Source organism: Gadus chalcogrammus, chromosome 16 (assembly GCF_026213295.1).
Source record: "Gadus chalcogrammus isolate NIFS_2021 chromosome 16, NIFS_Gcha_1.0, whole genome shotgun sequence".
Lineage (NCBI taxonomy): Eukaryota > Metazoa > Chordata > Actinopteri > Gadiformes > Gadidae > Gadus > Gadus chalcogrammus.
Window position 1 is genome coordinate 16,887,082 of NC_079427.1, and position 23,149 is coordinate 16,910,230.

Genomic DNA, 23,149 nt, shown 5'->3' on the forward strand with positions numbered 1-23,149 from the left:
TGCCGTACCAGGTGCCTAATGGGCGATATCAATATCTTAAAAGAGCTACAGTGATCCTTTGTGAGATAAATGAATACATGCGACTGTTTTGATCCATTGCTCTTTTTCTTCTTCCTGTTGAACGTGGCCTGTATTGAGTAAGGTGCCAGTAGGTACTTCCAAAATAATGTTATCGTTCACGGCAGCATCGAGTAGCCAAGTGTCAAGTGATGAGGTTATTTGATAGAATTGTGGTTTAGTAATTCATAATAAATCTACATTTTAACTATAGGCATTGTTTCCCCTATAATATAAAGAAAGAAATGCAATAAATAATGCAAATACAAAAAAATAATGCAATAAAAATAATACAGCGTTATCTGCAGAACTGTGGAGATGATGTGACATGGCCCCTAAAAACTGAAAAACAAAGGGCTAAGTAAGCAGTTCTCGCACTTTCACCTTGGCCTACACAGATGTGAAAACAAAATGCTTTTCTCACGTCACGCCTGATAAACAATGAAGGCTACACGCACGTTAAATACTACTTTCATCCGCTGCGATGCAGATATGTTGAATATTACTATAATAATCACACCAGTGAAAAGACAGATGCAACACTCAACCTATAAAGCCTAGTGAAGACGAGCTTATGTTGCGTCCTTTTACTAAGATACCCTATGTGTTTGGAGGAATCAATTATACTTTTATTATTATCGAGTTTTACTTTCTACTCCCAGTGTTATAGTGTAGCCAATGGCTGCTAGCGGATTATGATGTGTGGTGGTGTTTTGGAGAAGTTAGTTTTCCTGTTCGGTAAACATTGGCTTGTAGCACCGACCGCTATCGAGATGAATGATCAATAGATACAACAGATGGCGATAATTCTAGGTCTAGGTTTGTAGTTTACCACTATGGATGCAGTAAGAACATTGTTTGGATAAACATAAGTAGGCTATAACCTCCACCATGTCGTGCAACTTGTACAGTGTCCATTGGCGACTATGACAAAGGTACCCGAATTTGAATGGTTCAACTGTTATATTTGCTGCCGCGAGCTGTAAAAGATATCTACCTTGTGCGTAAAAGGGAAATCAATTTTAGCCTGTGAATAGAGCAGTTTAACCAATCACACATGGGTATCTTTGTCCTCGTCCCATGGACACATTTTTACACCAAGAATTATCAAAATATGTATGGACAATTCAACTTGATTTACGTTTTCCGTAAGATGGAAGAGCCTACTTTTAGTTATCGAGAATGGAAACTACCTCAAAAAGTAACGTTTCCAGTAGATGGATGTGTGAGAGTACACCCACTTCATAATCATAATCCGCCTCATCCACGAACTGCCAGTGCCATTCGCTGCTCTGTTTTACCGTCTGTGCAGCGGTTGATGTCCGCGTGCTTCCAAGAGAGGGTTAAGCCTCTAGGATACTTAAATATAACGCCCCAGTGTGTGCGGACCTCGTCTCTGCAGCGGTTGATGACCACATCCTAGAGAGGGTTAAGCTTCTGGGACACTTATCGTATAACGCCACGGTGTGCGTGTGAAGATCTGTGAAGCTCATGGCCAGCGGTTGACTTTGACGTCCGCTAACCTTCATAGACACTTAAAGGCTACGGTGTGAGGTTATGTGTGGATGTGTGAAACTCGTTCAGGAAAACCGTTGATTTTGAAGTCTGTGTCCGAGAGGGTTAGGCTTCTTGTAGATGGGGATAACATGCCGACTCCTTCCTACAACTCTTAGCCCAAAATGCATTTTGTTAAAAACACATTCTCTCTAAAAGCTCTTTGTCCATTCTGGGCTCCTGATCACCCATGGCGGCCCCCATGTAAAAGGACCCGCTCCCCACTTATATATTAAAGGCTCAAACGAATGTTACAAAAACGCTTATTTTCATGAGATTATATACGTACTTTATAATCTCTATAATCGCATATAATGTATTGAAACATACTTCCAAATGTTACTTCCATTTTTGCCAACTCTGTTATGTTAGATGCCACTTCATTCTACACATTGGACCTTTAAGGTCAGCTCATGCCCCTATTCAATGCAACATGTCCTTGTTTGCTATCCTATATGCATGCCAGATTTAAATGTATTCTGTTCCTGATATTTCAAGAATTTTAACAAATTTCTACCATAGGTAATTATCTACACACATTCTTTGACCTCCCCTATTTGACTGTCTGAGACCTACTTTCAGTCACAGTGGCTGATAGGATTACACTTATAATGCTCTAGGGTCCTATGGTCAACAGGAGTGTGTGTATGTGTACACATTGCGCGTGGACTTCGGTCAACTCATGTTTACTCTGAAACCGTTCTTTGAAATCCTAAACTGATGCAAAAAATAGAAAAAACTGGAACTCACCTTGTTTTTTTGATAACCAGTCAGATGGTAGGACGCAGCTTATCATATTCAGACAGAGAAGCTAGGTGTGCAGTTCAATCACCTTACCGGCTCAAGAACTAAACCCATTCCAGAGAATCATTTTTTAGCCTCTAAGATCTTCTCAACGTATTGCAAAGCCGTTGTGTCCCGATCTTAAAATGTACCATTGTTATGCAATGCATTCATGTGTCACAAACGGCAACAGCAGCTCTGAATATCCTAGACAGACTCTCAATCTCTGCTGCTGGAAAACTAACAAACAATATCCAATACAAATATACGTTTAGGAAAGCTCAACATTGTAAATGGGCCCATCTACTGCATTGACATCCTCTGGAAATGGGTTGCATTTAATTCTTCTTCAGTATTGTTTCTGTGCGTGTGTATGTGTGTATGTGTGCGTGCGTGTGTGTGTGGCTGAAGAGACAAAAGAAAGGAGCTGGGCTTGGCACAAGTAGGCGGAGAGTGATGGTTCTCTCTTTGAAGTGGGGGGGGGGGGTATAATGGGCACAGTAATGGGCAACGTCATACATGCCAAACTGTGGCTTTGTCTTTGTGTCTGGCTGCCTGTCTGTCTCTGCTTGTCTGTCTGTCCGTCTGCTACACAACCGTTCGCCCCCCCCCCCCCATCCCCACCACAAGAAGGATCAACCTGGAAATTGGGTCATCCACAAATAATAAGGGGAGGGGGGAGTTGGTGTCAGCAGAGGCAGGCAGGCAGGCAGGCAGGCAGGCAGGGGAGTTGAGGCAGAGGAGGGAACAGGGGGCATCCGTCTGCATGGGGAAGGTAGTGAAGAAATGTAGGGCATGCATATTTAAGAAAGCACTGGTGGATCATGAGGAGTGTGATGCTGCTGGCGGTGAGTGTGCGCCGTCAGAACAGGGAGCTTTGCTCAGACGGGTGGAGAGAAGAATAAACATCCTGTGTCTTGAAGCGTATCAACGAGCCACTGTTTTGGTTAGAGCCTCTGTTTTTTTTATTCGTAGGCGCCTTTTTTCATGCGTTTCACACAAACACACAAGACGCGTATGTCTTTTTAAGGAGGTTTGTTTTTCCGCAGACCAGGACAGCACAGGTGTTTAAAAATGAAATCCGGTGTTGAGGGTAAAATGCACATTTGAATGTGTGTAGCAGCTCTTTCAGGGACCCTGCAATAGATAGCCATTATTAACTGAAGGGTTGGCAGATGTCCCTCCACTGCTATTGAAACGTGCATGCACACCAAAAGCCTTATTTACATTGCACGGTCATGGACAGCAGCCGGCATGGACAATTACCTCCTCATTGAGGTGTGAGTGGTATGCTTCTCCATCCTACTACCTTTGAAACAGCCATTCAAATGTCCCACTCTCTGTCCTCTCTTAATCTTTGTTTATTGGTGTTCACCCCTTGTTTGGTAAACGGTTTGGTTAAAGTTGGGTCTATTTTTTACTTATTCTATGGTCCATACCCCCAAAGAAAGCTAGGCACTTCAAACTCGATTGGGACTTTTATAAAGATGGATAGGAACCATAGGACTTTAACTAAAATGATGTGTGGGACGAGAGGGGAGTGTGAGGCTAGCAAGACTGTTTCCCCAACAGTGGCAGAGCTGTTGACTAATTTAGCCCCTCTTTCAGCCAGGCAGAGACTGACCAGGATGGCTGTGAGTTGTTCCCTAGGATCCCTATGATTCATACTTCATCAGTTGGCTTTCCCAGAATGCAATGCTGCATGCTTAGGTCCGTGCCCCCGCTGACATTAAATCAGTGGATTACTCATCCCTCCTTTGGGGCTCGGATCTATTTAAAAAAAATATTAAGTGTAGATAAATCGGCAGGCCGATTTATCGGCCTGCCGATTTCTTTTTTTTTTTATTATTATTTTTTTTTATGTTATTGCGCTTAGTATCCTGCAGATTGCGCTCCTACTCGCTGCTAACTAACAACTTTAGCTGGAGTAAAAAAGAGGAGATTGAATTTTACCGTACAACATGAAAGCACCCTCGCTCAGGCAGCTGCGCGCTCACCCCACCAATGTACACAAGACGCGTTGTGTGAGCATGTTGTGCCTGTTTTTCTTTAGGTCCCAGGCCATGTTAATTTGTTATACTGTAGACTCTAATGCGGGGGTGCACGAGACCATTACTGCTCAGCACGCACGTGTTAGTCACTGCTCACGAGCGCAGGCACATTGGGAGTTAGTTATTTATTTACATTTTAAATACACTAATTTTTGACTGTAAATGTCATTTCTAAAACCACTCAAAGGTTCTGTCATTCAATTCAACATATTCGTCAAAAGTGTTTAAGGAATATTTAAGGTATCAAAAACTACGTTTTATATGCTTTTTTTTTTTTTTTTATCGGCCGATTAAATCGTAATCGTAATTTTTCTCTGAAAATAATCGGCATCGGCACTCAAAAATCAATATCGGTCGGGCCCTAGTAGACATGGTGTATCTCTGTTACGCATTATTTAATCCATCGCTTTTTTTTTTTTTTTTGCATCAAACATTTAAGGAAAATACCAGTGTGGATTCTTGCCATAGACCTTGTGTGTGGCCGTGTGCCGTTGCAGTGTTGTGTTCCAGTCCCTTCATAGGTTCTAACCACCCTGACACATTCCCTAGGTGGGCTTTTTGTATTAGCAGCACCACATGAAAAGCGCCCCACTCACCAGAGGGCTCTGCTGTGGAATGTTTTAGCTGCTATCTAATCAGCCACCATTATCCTGTTCAAAGTGACCCATTCACAAAGTCCTAAGCCGTCTCAGCAAACCTCTGAACCCCACTTCATCTCTCACATACTAAATGATCGTTTTATCGTTTTTTTGATCTATTAATTTTTTTAAGTAATAAAATAATAAATAAATGTAATGTTATGTTTTCTTTGACGTTGTCTACTGTGGAAGTCTGAGTTGAATGATGAGGTCACTCGTTACTGAGAGTGACAAGTCATTGGTCACACAAAGTAGAGTTCATGACCTCTGGCTCTCTCCCTTGGGGTCCAGAGCTCAACCTTTCTAAGTCATGTTCAGTCTACTCCAAGCCGGTGCCTCGACCGGCCTTCCTGGTGCTGCAGTGTTGGTGCGACGCAGATAAACGGAAACATCACACGGCATTGTGAATCACTGAGAACAAGAGCAGTTTCACAACGGCATTTCTTCTCGGGGTTGGTCCGCTGGGGATCACTCTGCGTGTGTCAGGGCTTATCAGGCCATGGCAGTTTCCTGCTGTTTGTGAGTGTGAGAGAGTGCGTGTGTGAGTGTGTGTGTGTGAGTGAGTGTGTGGGTTTTTGTCTCTGTTCATAAGTGTTTGTGTGTGTGCGTGTATGTTTGTTTGTGTCATGAAGGCATCTTTCATGACGTTAGCATTACAAGACTTCATGATTTGATTGAAACTTGTAACTCCCACTGAAACGGAGCACAAGGTAATGCTGCTGGTCCTCCCTGTTCTATCCTCCAGCTGTGACAACTCACTGTCTTCAGTACAGTCCATCCCTGGACGCCCACACACACATACACATACACACACACACACACACACACACACACACACACACACACACACACACACACACACACACACACACACACACACACACACACACACACACACACAATGACACACCAATAATCACACACAGAACAGTCAGGCACAAATTGTACACCCTCCTACACATTGTACACCACACACACACAGATGTACAGCGGGGCCAGGTCATGGGGTGTGGAACATTACGTTCTCATATCATGTACGGTGCATTTCAGCTTAAGTACAGTACAGTACAGTGATCACATAAGGTCGCGCAATACTGTGGAGATAATGCTCGCTCCCCTGAAGCGGCATTCCCTTTTACTTTGTCGTCTGACAATTTAATTTGTGTTTGTGTTATCTTAGCAATATGATTTATTCACATTAGTGTACGACTGTTGAATTATATGGTTATACGTCATACTTGCATACTTCTTTGAGGTCAGTGTGAGGTTTGTGCCGGACATAGTTTTATCACAGCTCATTGAATTTTTGCTCCCTCACTCTGGACGGCAAGAGAACACGTGGGGAGACTCTCCTCACCTCTCTCTCCCTCCCTCCCTCCCTCCCTCCCTCCCTCCCTCCCTCCCTCTTCCTCTCCCTTGCCTCCCGGCTGTAGACTACCTGGCGAAGCACGGCCGTCTGAGCGAGCTGGAGGCCAGGAGGAAATTCTGGCAGATCCTGTCTGCTGTGGAATATTGTCACAACCGCAACATTGTCCACAGAGACCTGAAGGCCGAGAACCTGCTGCTGGACGGACACATGAACATTAAGATAGCAGGTAGGCTGTGTGTGGATGCATGCATGTCTGAACAACACACACACACACATGCACATGCATAAAAGCACACGCACACACACACAGGCACAGTCTCTCACACACACACACACACGCACGCACGCACGCGTGCGCACACACACGCACGCACGCGCGCGCACACTCACGCACACACTGAGCTTAACCAGTGACCTACACACCCTTTCTGACAATGCGCTGTATCTGCAGCAGTACAGAGGACTATACGTTTCTTCTGTCATTGTGAAACCATTTTGTTTTGATCCCTGAACCTTCATGAGCTCAACTGCTGTATGCTTAAGAAATATCTTAAATACTTACCCAGGCATTTCAAACACTTGAGTGAAGTTGCCAGACTCTGCTTATTACTGGGTCAATGCGAGACGCAAAAACACCTACAAGTCCCACCTTAAACCCTGAAGTCTAAGGTCCTCCTTTCAAAAACAAGCCACAGTGGTAAGAAATCTTCATCCAAATACCGGTAGTTGTTATGTGAAAGCAGCTAAAGATTAGCCACAACGCGAGGGTTTTTTCGGGTATACCGGTGTCTCTTCTGGTGAAAACATGGCCTTATAGAGTGATTACCAAGCGTGTGGCATTAGACCTGGCTCTCCAGAATGTTCTCCTGCTTCTGTCTCCCAGGGTGCAGGGGGGGGGGTGTGGTGGGGGGAGATAGGGAGGTCACTATGATGTTTGGCTTCTTAATTCATCTAATACTCTATATACAAATTAATCTTTAATCAATGCAGTAATGATAATAATATAATTGTATTGATTAAATGATTTATTAATTCATTAATTATATGATCATTAATAATTATTATTGCCATCATTATTTAATTATTTCTAATTATAATTCAGAATCAATAATTTAATACTTTTAATATTTATAATAAATTGTACATTCAGTATATATGAATTGTATATAATGGTATAGTGAGGAGCTGGCGCTACTACCACCTTGGTGGGGTCACGTGTCGTTCTTTATGTTCAGGGAGGGAGGGTGTTCAGGTATCTATGTGGAATTAGCGTCCTCATGGGAAGGCTTGCCATGAAGGCGCAAAGTGTTGAAGGACATCACCCTGTTTCCCCTAGAGCAATTAGCACAGTCTCCCTGGGCCAATTTAAAGCCCCTCACGGTATAAGAAATAACTTAGGGAGCATGGTAGGTGGAGGGCCAACTTATGTAGGCTGTTCACGTCCCGGGGGAGCGCCTTGGTTGACGTAGGGAGGCGCTCAGGGGCTGACGTGCGTTGCCTCCACGGGGCCTGTCATCACATGTCCTGGTGTGGCGGTGCTCTCCTCGTCCGAGCACACCCCTCAGGGTCATCCTCACAAGGACATGAGATCTGCAGCCCACCGGGCCGAGCAGGGAGAGTGGGTCACCCAGTGCAAAGATCTGAGAGACTTCCAGGGAGTTTGTGCCCTCTAACCCTCCTTCCCCATTCGCCCTCCCTTCCTCCCCCCACTTCAGCTCTCCCCTTCCCCGATGGAGGCCATTCACAGTTGATACATAAATATACCCTTATTTATATACAGACGTCTGATTTACCGCCGCATGTATGGAGACACAGTGTTGTTGTTATTTTCGTTGTCGCTCCATATGGAGCGATTCGGGCATGACAACCGGTGTCAGAAAGAGACGCCAGCCACCAGATTTTTTTTAATCCATTTGCATTTGATTTGTATGTGGCTAGCTGGTCATTAACGCCCAGGGAGCTCCCCTCTGCCCCCTTGGGGATGGGCTGCATCCAGCAGCGCCTTCCTACACCTCCTAAAGGTCGTGGGTGTCTGAAGCCGGGCAGCGGTCAGTAAGGAAAGGTCAAGCTGGTAATAGACAGGGAGGAGGATAGCCGCGGCCAGGGAGTGGCCTTTTCCTGTTTACCCCTCTTCCGCAGTAGGGCCGGGCCATGGGGGATTCAATCATACCTGGGAGCGTCTTTTGAAATGTACCGCATTGTTGTGAAACGAAGATATGCCCTTAAAAAATTATCATGTGTGACGCTTGACCGTCAGTGGGAAAGGAAAACTAGTTTTAGTCCAATAGCATTGTCAAAATTTCCATGTGTAACATAATTACATTCAGTTCTGTTCGACGAAGAATAAAGAATGGTATTTTGAATCTGTAAGCATATCATCATATTTGTTGATATTGTTTAAAGTTCAATTTCCATATGTCGTCCTACTCGTATGCAAGTTTATTTGTTTCTAGTCAAAGTAGAAACCTTCCTGTTAGTTGTGATATCATAATCAGTATTTTGCATACACCTAAGATGCACCTACTAGTTTCAGTGCCCCAGTGTCCAGCTGTCTGTAAATATCGTTGGCGTTAAATAATGGGCCTCATCCGAAAATAAAACAAACAACGCTGGTTTTGATGATTATGGGACCAAACGCAGTGTTAACTAGGGTAGAAGACCGAAACAAAAGTAGCATTCTTTAACGCTTAGAGCACAACTCATGCTCCATAAGCAGACCGATGTGGACCACATGTTCAGTGGCTCTCCTTTCATGTGTGTTCTCCATAAAACATCATCGAGGAGACATATTGGATCACCCACCAGCGGCCGATCACAACATTCGGATCAGTGTCGGGCTATGACGTGTGTGCGTGGGTACGTGTGGGTGTGCGTGCGTGTCAGCCACCCGCTGTTATTCAACCCCTGGCCTCTTTCATTAGTGCTATCTGTCTGTTCGGCGTCACGCTCCTTTGGTGTCTTTATGGGACCATTATGAGCGGTGGGAAGAAAGGAAGGAAGAATGAATGAAAAAAACAGTAGAAGCGAACTGAAGCCAGCCTTGTTCTCAAGTCCCGGGCCGTGGCGCCGATATCACCGGGCCGGCTCCTGACAAGCGACACCTCAGGGCCAGGGGAGAAGGAGAGGTCTCCTCAGATCTCCGGGCGGCAGGGTCACAGCCCCGCACTGTGTTACTGCAGAGGACAGGCACGTAGGTTGGCTCCGGAAGATTGAGCAACATACCGAGATGTTACTACAGCCCTGGGTTGAATTTTAATCAGAGACAGACTTGGTACTTCGGAGTGTGCTTTAGATAGTGTGTGTGTGTGTGTGTGTGTGTGTGTGTGTGTGTGTGTGTGTGTGTGTGTGTGTGTGTGTGTGTGTGTGTGTGTGTGTGTGGTGTGTGTGTGTGTGTGTGTGTGTGTGTGTGTGTGTGGTGTGTGTGTGTGTGTGTGTGTGTGTGTGTGTGCGTGTAAGAGACAGAGAGAGAAACACAGATTGCCAGTGTCTGTATTTGCTTGCATGTGGCTATAACTATAGGACTGAATCATGCATGCATACTTTCACTTATGTAACCTCTTTTAAAACTGATCCTCTGGTGGAGATAAAATTATCAGCGTTCTCCAGACAACAAATTAAATTGCTGGCTTTTGATGACCTCATATTAGCCTCCGAGGAGGCTGCCTTGGAGCCAGCTTCTTCATTGAGCAAATATGCTGAGCATTTCTTATGTAAAACCTGCTGCTAACCCCACAGGGACGTGGACACAGTCCTCTGCCACCACAATAAAGTTTGCATTTTTCTTTTATTATAATATTCTCATGAATTTCTCCCGGTCGCAAAATCAAGCTCTTCATCTTCCCTGCCTCCAACATATTACACATATATTGAACTCCTTCATTCAAGAAACACTACGCCAGCATGTGCTGAAGACCGCTAGTGTGAATAAACCCATTTTCACTTTTAACCAAAATTGAAGTTTGATGTGGCTTCCTCTAACCCTTGCCCCCTTCCTTCCTCCCTCTCTCTCTCTGCTCTCATGCAGACTTTGGCTTCGGGAACTTCTTCCATCCCGGGGAGCCTCTGGCCACGTGGTGCGGAAGCCCCCCCTACGCGGCCCCCGAAGTCTTTGAGGGCCAGCAGTACGAGGGGCCCCAGCTGGACATCTGGGTAGGATATAAGATATAAGAGCACCGGCACTGACAGTCTGGTACAGCCCTGGAACTTGAGGCATGTACTACGCATTACGTGTGGAATCCACTAGATACTTTAATCTAAGAAGACTTGCGTACACATGTAGAGATATGAGGAATCTTGCACCAGGACGCTTATAGGTAGGCTGTGGACCTTGAAGGTTGAACCTAGTGCCTCGTACCTAGTGCCTACTGCCTAGTGCCTCGTGGGCTGGGGGTTGAATGCCCCAACCACGGCACTATCCTGCCCGCCTAGTTTAATGTTTGTGAACCGCTAAGGTACATGCAGTACCATTATTCCAAATGAATCTGATCCGCGTGTACTCAGAACAAAGTCCTACCAGCATAATCCCCTCTGCCTATTCTTCTATCAAAGCAATCAAGAGATAAGTATTTTTTTTCATTCCCAATCACGGAGCACAGCCCCCACTCTATGACATAATCATCCAGAGAGCTGCGTGCACGTCCCTGTGTGTGCACGTGAGTCCTCCTTGCGACCATAATCCAGGGGCCGTTCGCATCCGGAAGCCGTTGATTGATATATGATGTAATGATTGTTCCCAGCCTCTGTCCTCACACTGCTCCGTGTGTGCGTGTGTGCGTGTGTGCGTGTGCGCGTGTGCGCGCGCGTGTGTGTGTGTGTGTGTGTGTGTGTGTGTGTGTGTGTGAGTGTGTGTGTGTGTGTGTGTGTGTGTGTGTGTGTGTGTGTTCTCCGTCTCCCTCTGCAGAGCATGGGGGTGGTGCTGTACGTGCTGGTGTGCGGGGCCCTGCCCTTTGACGGCCCTACCTGCCCGTCCTGAGGCAGAGGGTCCTAGAAGGTCGCTTCCGGATCCCCTACTTCATGACCGAAGGTAGAGCCTCGATCGGGACACGGTTACACATGAACACCGCTGAGAGCAGCTCAATGATCCCCCACCACTAGAGGGTTCTTTTTCTGTCCTCACATGAGTGCGCCATGATGAGCCACAACAGCAGAAGCAGGAAATCCCCAGGCTTTCTGGTTGGAAGCAAAAGTTAGCACGTAGCACTGTGGCTGCACATGGACGCCAGTTCACATCATTAACAATTCATTTGAAGGTTTTGTCTTTTCTACAAGCTTGTTTGTGTGTATGTGTGTGTATGTGTGTGTGTGTGTGTGTGTGTGTGTGTGTGGTGTGTGTGTGTGTGTGTGTGTGTGTGTGTGTGTGTGTGTGTGTGTGTGTGTGTGTGTGTGTGTGTGTGTGTGTTCTCTCTATGCTTTTGTGTTTTGAAAGTATGCACAAAAACTTTTGGGTTTATGCACACTTGCATATGTGATGCATATGTGCGCACATGTGCATCACAGAGTGGGACAGTCCGGTTAATCAGGAGCACCGCCAGCGTTGGCTGTGCTACTCCACTAGCAACAGATAATCTCAATCGTTCAGGCTGTTTATGTAACCTGGAGAAGAGCCAGGAAACGCTTCCAGCAGCCAGACTGTATTACTGCCTGTTTCTCTGAGGCGCCTGTACCTCTCTCCCTCTCTTGCTCTCTATTTTATCTCTCTCTCTGTCTCTGTCTCTGTCTCCGTCTCTGTCTGTCTGCCTGCGTAGTGCTGAAGAGCATCCATGTGTCTTTTGGTCTCACTCTCTCTGTCCTTCCAGCAGAATGCTGTCTGAAGTCGTGCATGACGCATTCTCCCGGGGGGACGTGGGAGGTGATGGAGGTGATGGGGGTGGGGGGCTTGAGCGGGTCCACCAGGAATTGGTCTGGATCTTGAAACAATTTGGACGTGGGGGCAGGGACCATCAGGGGGGGGGGGGGGGGGGGGGGGGGGGGGGGGGGATGCAGGGCGAGTTACGGCCATGCACGCACGGTACGCCGCCCACCACTCTACGTTCCCCCTGGAACGAGAACACAGTGTGCCGGTTCTCCTCCGCGGAGCCACAGTGGACCTCCTGGTGTTCCCCTCGCTACCCAAAGCCGCGGCACTCGGCGCAGCCTCGCACGCCACGCCGCCTCAGCCCTCTGGAGGAGCCTTCAGGCCGGGGTGGATGGTGGGGGGAAACGGCCAGTTGCTCGCTCATCCAAGGAACACACACAAAACAACACACACACACACACACACACACACACACACACACACACACACACACACACACACACACACACACACACACACACATATATATGCACGCACCTGTGCAACCCAGACAAGCTGCCCCCCCCCGACCTCCTCCCTCAGTCTCTGTCTGGTGCTTTATTCTGTTAATTTGTCGTTACGTTGGGTCTACCAACAGTGACTCAGACACATCGCATGTGTCTGAGTCACCCGTTTGAATTATTCAGAATTATTATTTACATTGTCTAGCTCTGTGTCTCCTTCGTGATCAAAGGAATTCAGTACAGGTTGTAAAGGTTAGCGCGTCCACGTCTCCGTGTGCTGCTAGATCAAAGTACGGCACTAACGCTGTGTAACTCCACACCCCGGGACAGATTCAAACAGGGATGTTTTTGTAGTGGAGTCATTGTGGTGTAATGGCGCTCTGGCTGGGATAGTCAATCACTCAGACAACTAATCAGCCAGCAAGTCCATGCCAGCTTCATAGCATAGCTCTCCCCAGCGACTTGCTAGCTTCCAGGGCGGTTCACAGTCTCTCCTGGTTGCTATAAACAAGGCAGTAGCAGCAGCAGTGCTGAACCTGCGGTCCAAAGGCTTGCTGACTTACGCCCGGGTACAGCATGCTGCACATGAACTGAATCTTTTTGCAGTGGAACATTATTAGACTCTCTAAGCTCTGCTATTTCACCTCATCCTTTTGGATTAAGTTAACCCTTTTAGGTTGTGTTTTAATGAAGTGTGTTTCAAATTAGATGCCAAATGCAATTCCATTTATTTGTTTTGCCAAACCTCAGTACTCTGCGATACACTTTAAGATGAGGGGTGGGGGCAGGGGGGGGTACATTAGTAGAACAGCAGGGTAGCCAGACGTGTGTGTGTGTGTGTGTGTGTGTGTGTGTGTGTGTGTGTGTGTGTGTGTGTGTGTGTGTGTGTGTGTGTTGTGTGTGGTGTGTGTGTGTGTGTGTGTGTGTGTGTGTGTGTGTGTGTGTGTGTGTGTGTGTGTGCGCGCGCGCATGTCTTGGACCATGCGTCTGTGCCTATGCCCGTTCATTCTTGAATCTTTATGCCATGTGCATTATTTACTAGGATTCATATTGTAGTAGTCCCATTACAGATAAATTATGACTGTGGCAGGGGCAGCCGGTAAGAGGCAGTATAAAAATGAGGGATGGGGGCTCTAGGCAGGCAGGCTAGCCGGAGCGGCCCAGCCTAGGGGACTGTAATGCTATTAAGAGTCCCCAGCGGAGTCTGACTTCAGACTCACTTGACCACCAGCTATAGGGGGCCGCTTCTCAGCAGGAGGAGGGGAAAGAGGCTACACACACGCCTAGTGGAAAGCACTGAAAGACGCCCGACGGGGTGTGTTGGGGGAGGAAGGTATAGTCTTGTTGGTTATCTAGTCAATGTAGCCCATGTTCCCTGGAACTGGAAGCTAAAGACGGTTTAATATAAAGTCCCTGTGACACCACCGTCAAGCTGAAGCAGTTTCTTATTGCTTTTACAAACGTGCTAATTTCACAGGATAGGAGAGTGTAGTAGTTAGGGTTTCTTATATCCTAGCCAAAAGCGTTGGGTTTCAAAAGCCCTAATGTGGGCATCCTAGAGCCTGTAAATGACTTGCCCCAACTCCTTTGTTAATTACAATCTAATCAACCCAACCAATCCAAAGTGAAAGACTTGTGTAGACCATGCAAAAGCACTCACCCCCACTGTGTTGCGTCTTCTGTCTCTCACCCTCCCCCCCCCCCCCCCCCCCCCTGCCCAGACTGTGAACACCTGATCCGCAGGATGCTGGTGCTGGACCCGTCCAAGCGTCTGTCCGTGGCCCAGATCAAGGAGCACAAGTGGATGCTGCTGGACGTGCCGGTGCAGCGGCCCATGCTGTACCAGCCGGCCGCGCCCAACGAGGGGGAGGCGGGCGTGGGGGAGTACAGCGAGCAGGTCCTCCGTCTGATGCACAGCCTGGGCGTGGACCAGCACAAGACCGTTGAGGTGAGTGAGCGGGGAAGCGGCCAGGGACGGGGCATTAGGCGTGTTTAGAGTGGAGCTTCTTTAAACGGATGATCAGGGTGCGATCGCTCTCCTTCATCCACACAGCGATACAAACACTTTGTTAGTCTTTCACTGAACTGCGTAATCTTTGTGCAGTTCAGAATAATGAACTTGCATGGGACTCACCTAGTCCATATTGGGGTGGCTTGGAAGCTATTTGTCTTGGGCTTTATTCGACAATGTCTAATTTCATCGTATTTTTAAAGTTGCAAATCACCGCCGTACTGTTTTGAATTTTGAAAGCCACTGCAGCAGCGGTCGTGTTGAAACCAGTCCACCACACATTCGCGGCCCTAATACGTCCCTTTGGGGCCCCTTTCTGCTCCAGTCGTTGCAGAACAAAAGCTACAACCACTTTGCGGCCATCTACTACCTGCTGGTGGAGCGGCTCAAGGCCCACCGCTGCAGCTTCCCCGTGGAGCAGAGGCTGGACCCGCGCCAGAGACGGCCCAGCACCATCGCCGAGCAGACCGTCGCCAAGGTAACGGCAGCAAGCTGGGCTGGGGGGTGGTGGTGGTGGGGGGGTGGGGGGTGGTGGTTGTTATGTATTAGTGTTGGGATTAGCATCTTTGCCTTGCCCCTTGATCAAAGGGCTGATATGCACACCTGCAGCACACAACAAATAAGAGGCTATCTTCATTTCTCCCGCCCCCTGGTCCGTCCTCCGTTCTTTCCTTTGTTCCTCCTCCTCCTCCCCCCCCCCCCGTGTGCGGCGGCAGCCACCCTCACCTGGCCTTGATCCTCCCGCGTCTCCGCTGCCACTTCCATTATCTCCCCTCGGGTCTGACGGCCCTCCTTCTCACCTCCAATCTTCATTAGCCTTTTCTTGTCTGTCACGGCCCCCCCCCAGCACCTGCCTCTCCTGCCCCTCCCCATCCCCTACCTCCAGGATCTCATCTCTAGAAAAGTAGTTCAGTTGCACTTGCGTCGAGATTCGATAATAATTATTTATGTTTGATCACTTGAATTTTGTTTCAATATTGCCTCACCACCAATGAGTCTTCGTCCCCGTCCCCCCCCTACCCAGTCCACCAGCGGGCCGAGCCAGGTCGGAGTGCTCCCCCAGGGAGTCCGGCTCCTGCGGTCCCCCGCTCTGTCCCAGGCCTCCTCCGACACCTCCTTCGCCTTCCCCCAGGCCTGCCCCCCTGAGCACCACTTCATGGCTGAAGACGTCACCACCCCCAAAGTAGGTCCACTCATGTCGGTCACCCTCTCTCTCTTTCTCTCTGTGAACCCATCCCTCTCTCTCCATAGCCCGCTGTATTAAATCAATAGCTGGTGTGTCCGTTATAGTATACTCTCTATCGCTCTCTCTCTCAGTGGGGGTTGTTTTCCGTGTATGAAGTTATTCAAGCCCTTCCTGGAAAGTTCTAGAAGTTCATTCCCGTAAGCCTAACTGCGACTGCTCTTTGATACGTAAGACCTAGCAAGCCTCAGAGTGTGTGTGTGTGTGTGTGTGTGTGTGTGTGTGTGTGTGTGTGTGTGTGTGTGTGTGTGTGTGTGTGTGTGTGTGTGTGTGTGTGTGTGTGTGTGTGTGTGTGTGTGTTTATCACAGTGCAGCTATCTTGCCGTCTTATATAAGCATTCAGGCTGCACCCTCATCCCCACCGACAGCTGCCTGTTCTTCACGGCTTGCACACACACACACACACACACACACACACACACACACACACACACACACACACACACACACACACACACACACACACACACACACACACACACACTCACTAATTCACATGCAAACTCACACACACACACACACACACACACGCACCCTTTTTCTCGCTTCCTTCCCTGCCGTGTTTTGGGTTCATGGGTGCTAACAACCGACCTTTTCTCCTGGCACGAAGTGGATGGCTGTTACTAATGGTTCTTATCACCTATCGACTGTGACGTGCGCCCGGCGATAAGCAGCACGTCAGCTGGCGTCCGGGAGCAACGTATGGGTACAGCAGCGTGTACGTCATTGACATTTGAATGAGTACGCTGAAAAGATTAGGGGGCCCTGGTTATGTAAAGCTCATGGGAATCTCCGTGGGGCCCCATGACAGTCAAGGAACTTGGACACTTCTCTCTTCGTTCATTGTGCTTGTCTTGGTGTCTCTGCTCTTTCTTTATCATAATTCTTCTGTTCCTTAAAATTGTGTGTGCATGCTCAGTGCGCGCGATTAAAAACGTCCCTTGCCTGGCCGGCTACAATGAAAAAAATAAAAGGAAGGGGGAATTAGACCTAAGCGTCTCTTATTACACCAACATTGGCCCTCTGGTTGCCCTTGGCAACTCAACCTGATGTATTCAACCTGCCAGCGTGTGCATCAAATTGTGTTTGTGTGTGTGTGTGTGTGTGTTTGCCCATGCCCACGTGCAAGTGTGTAGGAGTGCCTATCCCGTGGAACATTCATTCAGAGCATACTTCCCCAACCCTGCATTCCTACATCCCCACCTTCTTTCTCTCTCTCTCTCACACTCACACACACGCACGCACACACGCACGCACACACACATACGGTAACACGGACACACACACACACACACACACACACACACACACACACACACACACACACACACACACACACACACACACACACACACACACACACACACACACACACACACACACACACACACACTTCTCGCCTAGTATGTGTCCAGTTGCAGTAATGGCAGAGAAGCTGGAGAGAAATAAAGGAAGGAAGTCCCCCTCTCAGCATGGCGGCTGTTCTCCTCCAGTTAGCCCTTTCTCACCACACAAATGACCGCCATCGATTGTGTGTGTGCAGCCGAGCAATGCTCTGAACACGCAAGTGAGGATGACAGAGCCTTATGGTGGATGTCATGTCAATGTACGGCTCGTCGAGTTCACTCAGGTCTTTCCATCATTTAACAGGGAGATCAAATATGCATTCCCGGGCACACACCCACACACACACACGTCGTTACGTGATTACGTCTGAATATTACAGGGTGCGGATGTCTTAACCTTGGGACGACTTTAAAGCAACTTAAAGCAGCCGATACTGTAGCGTCGCCGTCGGGCTATTAAGTGTCCTCCCTGACGCCAGACCATAATAGATTCTCTCGGATGTTTCCCTGGTCTCTGCGCCGCCAGGTGAACGGCTGCCTGCTGGAGCCTCTGCCCCCCCCGGCCGTCCTCCGCAAGTCCTCCACCTCGTCGCCTAGCAACATGATGGAGACGTCCATCGACGAGGGCATCGAGACGGAGGAGCCCGACGCCGAGGACGACCCCGCCCACCTGCTCTCGGCCTATCAGACGGCTCGCTTCGGCCAGCGGAGGCACACGCTCTCTGAGGTCACCAACCAGCCGGGGGCTTCCAGCCAAGGTGCGGCCACTCATCCGTCGGGCACTTGGCGTCTGTCATTTGGACATGTTACTTGATGACACTCATTCTAAAGCCGTTGTTAAAAGGTGTTGCAATCGAGTCCGTGTGTATGGAACAATACATGCAAAGTACTTCACTCATACAATAGTGAGACTTCTCTTTTATTTCATTGTTTTCCTCCCTTGTAACCGTTTGATCTGATGGCCCCCCCCCCCCCCCCCCCCCCCCCCAGGGAAACTGTATACCCTGGGCCACAACCCGTCGCTGGGCAGCGTGGACTCGGACATGGGCTACGACATGGGCTCGGTGCACAGCGACCTCAGCCTGCTGGAGGACGCGCCCTCCCTCAGTGAAGTGGTGCTGGCCACCGGCCCCGCCCTGCGCCAGTCCCCCGGCGCCTTCCTCAACGCCCGCCCCGCCAACCCCGCCATGGCCGCCCTGACCTCCCAGCGCAGAGAGACCCACAATCGCTCGCCCATCAGCTTCAGGGAGGGCAGACGAGCCTCTGACACCTCACTCACCCAGGGTCCGCCCCCCCCCCGACTCCCGCCCACCCCTTACACTGCTGCTACTGTGCACTGTGCGCTGCATTGGTTCCCCCTCCCTCCCTCTGGCGCACTCTCTTCCTTTCTCTTACTGTGACTCCCCCTATCTTGCAGAGAGAGCCTCGGTTTCTCTTGTACCGTGTCGATCCCTGGGAGTCCATTTCACGCTCGTGCTTTCTCCCTTTGTTCCCTTCTCCTTAGCACACTCCATTTCCATCCCTGTCTCGCCTTTTACATTCTAGCCTCACACTCTCCCCGGCTCCCTTTTCCTCATCTCTCCCTCCTGCCTCTTTCACACATAGCACACTGAACGTTGCCAGGTCCGACCTCCTCCTCACCCCTTTCACACCCTCAGACCAGAGTGCGCTCTGGGAACACGCTAGTGTACCGCGCGGTCATACGGGAGTCTGTTTTTTCCGTGCAAAACACGGGTATAAACACACCGGTGAGGCCCGACGAGACGGCATGGGGGCGCGAGCAGACGACCGGGGTCTGTGTTTGTGGACATGAGGTCGATGTCCCGCACTATTTACAGACCGGGGGGGGGGGGTTACGTGCATTAGCACGCTACAAGGCTCATTAGGAAGTGTTTGGTGATAAACGTGAGGACATAAAACAAAGCAGGATAACTAGAACTGTGTCAGTCGTTAATTACTTAATAATCAAATACTAATGATAATCACATCTTCAGTCGCTGCAATATTCCATACGCAAAATTATATATGGATTTATATCAAAGGTGCCTTTACAGTATTTATTAATACCAAGAAGACAAATTTAACAATGTGAGTCCAAACTGAATTCTCCTCCAGTCTCTCTTGCATGATTACAGACCTGTCCCACAGTAGGCAGTGGGGAACGTAATGAACCAGAAGGAGAGTGTGAGTACGCTTCCCCGTCTCCCCAGCCTCCCTCTCCTCCCTCTCCACCCAGACCATCACAAGTGTCCTCACTCACAGCCTGATAGCAACCGTACTTGAAGCCCAGTAAAACCTAATCACAGGAGGAGGATGAAAGAGATGTACGCGCCGCACACACACCCCCACCCTGCATGACGTGGGTACCAGGGAGGCTTTCTAAGACATCTCATGATGACGTACTGGTGTGGGGGAGGGGGGAGTGGGGGGGTGTAGGGGCTTGCGTCACACGACGCTGTTAGTCTTTAAATAGCCTCCTGGATCAGGGTGAGTCAGGTCCCCCCTGTTCACAGACAGAACCAGTCCCCACCGGGAGGGCGTGTGATCAAGGCTGCTGCTGCTGCTGCACTCCCATGCGCACAGATGCACACACACACACACACACACACACACACACACACACACACACACACGTTGCCTGTACCTTTCCCCCCCTTTACCTCTCGTCCCTCTCTCTCTCAGCGTCAACGCCAACACTCCCACATTAGCCGCTGACGTACATCCAGTCACACTGCTGCAGGGGCGAGGGGAGCGCTACCGACAGCTGCTACAGCCTTTATGCTGCCAGCCACACACACGCTCCAGTCAAGCCATGAAGGAGCCTGTGTTCTCATTCACCTTCCTTCTTTCTTCTCCTCTCGTTATCAGTCAATAAAAAAGGTTCAAAATGTATATATATTTATCTATATATGTGTGTGTGTGTGTTTGTGTTTGTGTTTGTGCGTGTGCGTGTGTGTGTGTGTGTGTGTGTGTGTTTGTCTATGTGTGTGTGTGTGTGTGTGTTTGTCTGTGTGTGTGTGTGTGTGTGTGTCTGTGTGTGTGTGTGTGTGTGTGTTTGTCTATGTGTGTGTGTGTGTGTGTGTGCGCGCTCAGGTCTGGTGGCGTTCCGGCAGCACCTCCAGAACCTGGCCCGGACCAAAGGCATCCTGGAGCTGAATAAGGTCCAGATGTTGGTGGAGCAGATGGGCTCCGGCGAGGGGGCCGGCCCTGCGGGTCCCCTCGGGCCACAGCAACACTTCCACAACCTCCTGGAGGTCAGCCAGTCTGTCTGCACACGCACGTGATCACGCACACGCACAAAATAACGTTTCCCCCCCCCCTCGATAGTACCAGTCCCTTCTTCACCCCACTGCCCTTCGCAACTCATCATCAGAAAGAAGTCACCCACCCTGCCGGTTGTGTAACCCCAGAAGAGGCAGCCAACTGTGGCTTGTTTACTGTCTCGGGGCCCCTGGGGCCTGGAGCCCGGGCCAGGGAGAATAGAGGCATTGTTGAGGTCACTCAAATGGACCAGGCTAGTAACTGGTACTCACTGGTCCTGATCTGAGGGGGAACACACACAAACACGCACACACGCCCAGCCACACACGTACCAACTCACACCGCTGAACGCAAGTGAATAGCCATGTAAGGAAGTATCATTGAGCCATCGTTACCGTAAGCACCAGGCAAATGAAATCAGGAAAGGTAGTAGAAAGAACACCAAACAATGCTTCCAATGTGCCCGCCACCACTAATGTAATAATAATGCAGCTCTCTGATGCTCATGAAGCTACCAGCCATTATCCTTTTAATTTGTCTCCATTTCATTTGACTAATGTCCGGTCCCTGGAGCACTTATCATTTAGGATAAGGCATCTGGCAGGAGCCCAGTGGCATTTCCACAGCACAGCTTTAGTAAGCTGGTTAGATTGTGGGACACACTGACCCTAATGGGCATAATTGTATTACCTTTGAGTTTTTTTTGTGTGTGTGTGTGCGTACATGCGTGCAGAGACTGCTCTGTTTACAGACGCCACTGTCTCCCTATCTCTTGTTGTGTCACATATTGTCTGCGTGTCTGTGTGTGTGCAGGGCGAGGCATCCAGGCAACAGGATGGCCAGGCCCTGTACCAGGGGGGCCCCCAGCTCCTGTCCCGCAGACAGAGCCTAGAGACGCAGTACCTCTCCCACAGACTGCAGGTAACCCAATGACCTCCCAGTGGGTACGCGGAGCCACTTTTAGACGAGGTGTGCGTGTTTATTGAGCAAGAGGAAAGGAGCCGTGAAATGAACACGCTTTGAATTTGGAAGATGTTTTTACACTCGGCTCGGGCAGGCTTAACATATCAACCCATAACATCGGCTACACTCTCCCTCAGCTAAGCTTTCAGTTGGGACTAACCCAGAGCTGACATGTCTAGTTGATCTCTCACGACACAATCGAATCCTGTTGCCTATAAGCCTGCTCCATACGTCTCGTGTATTTTACAAAAGGTATTTAGGTGCAGACTTTATCATGTGGGAGACGTGTCAGGATTAGCAGGTTCATTGCTGAGCTGAAGGGGGGTGTGTGGGGGGGGGGGGGGTTGTGTGCACGGAACACAACTGTGGCTGGTGAATATTTTGTCGCTGGTTGCCATGGCGGTGACCTAGTCCCACTGTGCCTGCCCTCCTGCAGGCCAACGCGCTGGCCAACAGCCCCGCCAGCTGCCAGCTCTTCTGCACGGAGACGCCCCGCAGCCTGGAGCAGCAGCTCCAGCAGCACAGGTACTGCCACCGCCGCCACCACCACCGCCACCACCACCGATGACAACCAGTAACCACACCTCACATGGGTCCCAAGTCTACACAAAGTGTGTGTTTGTTCCCCCCCGCCTGCCCAGGTTGCACCAGAAGAGGATGTACCTACAGCAGCAGCCTCAGAGCGCCGGGCTGCAGTCCTACTTCAACCAGATGCAGATCGCCGAGGGCTCCTTCCCCCCTGGCGCCGCGCCGGTCTGCTCCCCCCAGGGCCCCGCCATGCCCCCCATGGGACCCTCTCAGACCCCGCCCCATCAGCACATCGGCCCCCAGCCCTCGTCCTCGTTCCACCAGCAGCCCGCCGGCCTGCTCCCCCTGGTGGAGCCCGGGGAGGGCATGGTGTTCGACCCCTACATGAGCCACCACCACTACCCCCAGCAGCAGCAGCAGCAGCAGCACCCCCTCCACCTCCACCCCCACCACCAGCTCCCCGTGGAGCCCCCGTCCCTGGGCTACGGCAGCTACCCCTCCTGCTGTGAGCAGCAGACACCTGGACCCTCCGCTGAGGCACTTTACGCAGAGCAGTACGACTTCTCCCTGGACCCCGGGCAGCCGGCGCCTCGCTCCATGGTGGGGGGGTACGGCGACGGGGGTCTGGCCATGGCGGGACCGGGGCAGTACGACCCCCTGACCCTGCCCCCCGAGCTCCAGGACCCCCTGCTGGACGGCGAGATGATGGATACGGTGGACTCCCAGCACGGCTTCGTCATGGTCAACTGAAGCCCGGCCGGAGGGAGCGGGCGGCGTGAAGCTGTGGGGAGCTGGTGAAGCTGTGTGCCGCATTACGGCGGTCAGCAAGATGAGGGCTGGGGGGGGGGGGGGGGGGCAACGGGGGGTAGAGGCGTAGAAGAAGGAAAAAACGTGTACGACTAAAATACTGACTCCTTGTTTCTTAGTGAACCTCAGAAGAAGACTCCTCTACCAAAACCTCCCTCAGCCTACCTACCCCTCTCCTCCTTGGTTGAAGTCATGCCCGGCCCCTACCTCTTCCCCACCTCCCTCCCTACCCCCAACGTAT

The 23,149-nt window shown here is 50.0% G+C and overlaps 1 protein-coding gene across 1 annotated transcript in view; it reads left to right on the forward strand.

Moving 5' to 3' along the window:
- The window catches only part of sik2b (salt-inducible kinase 2b), a 42,558-nt gene extending 19,628 nt beyond the window's left edge, over nucleotides 1-22,930 (forward strand). The window contains 13 exon segments of the mRNA XM_056610490.1: nucleotides 6,517-6,678; nucleotides 10,477-10,601; nucleotides 11,353-11,407; nucleotides 11,410-11,475; nucleotides 14,471-14,697; nucleotides 15,086-15,238; nucleotides 15,785-15,943; nucleotides 17,876-18,107; nucleotides 18,340-18,633; nucleotides 20,443-20,603; nucleotides 21,424-21,531; nucleotides 22,010-22,098; nucleotides 22,215-22,930. Of these exon segments, the coding sequence (XP_056466465.1) occupies nucleotides 6,517-6,678; nucleotides 10,477-10,601; nucleotides 11,353-11,407; nucleotides 11,410-11,475; nucleotides 14,471-14,697; nucleotides 15,086-15,238; nucleotides 15,785-15,943; nucleotides 17,876-18,107; nucleotides 18,340-18,633; nucleotides 20,443-20,603; nucleotides 21,424-21,531; nucleotides 22,010-22,098; nucleotides 22,215-22,851 (2,468 nt within the window). The 3' untranslated portion in view covers nucleotides 22,852-22,930.
- Nucleotides 22,931-23,149: the final 219 nt, after the last annotated feature.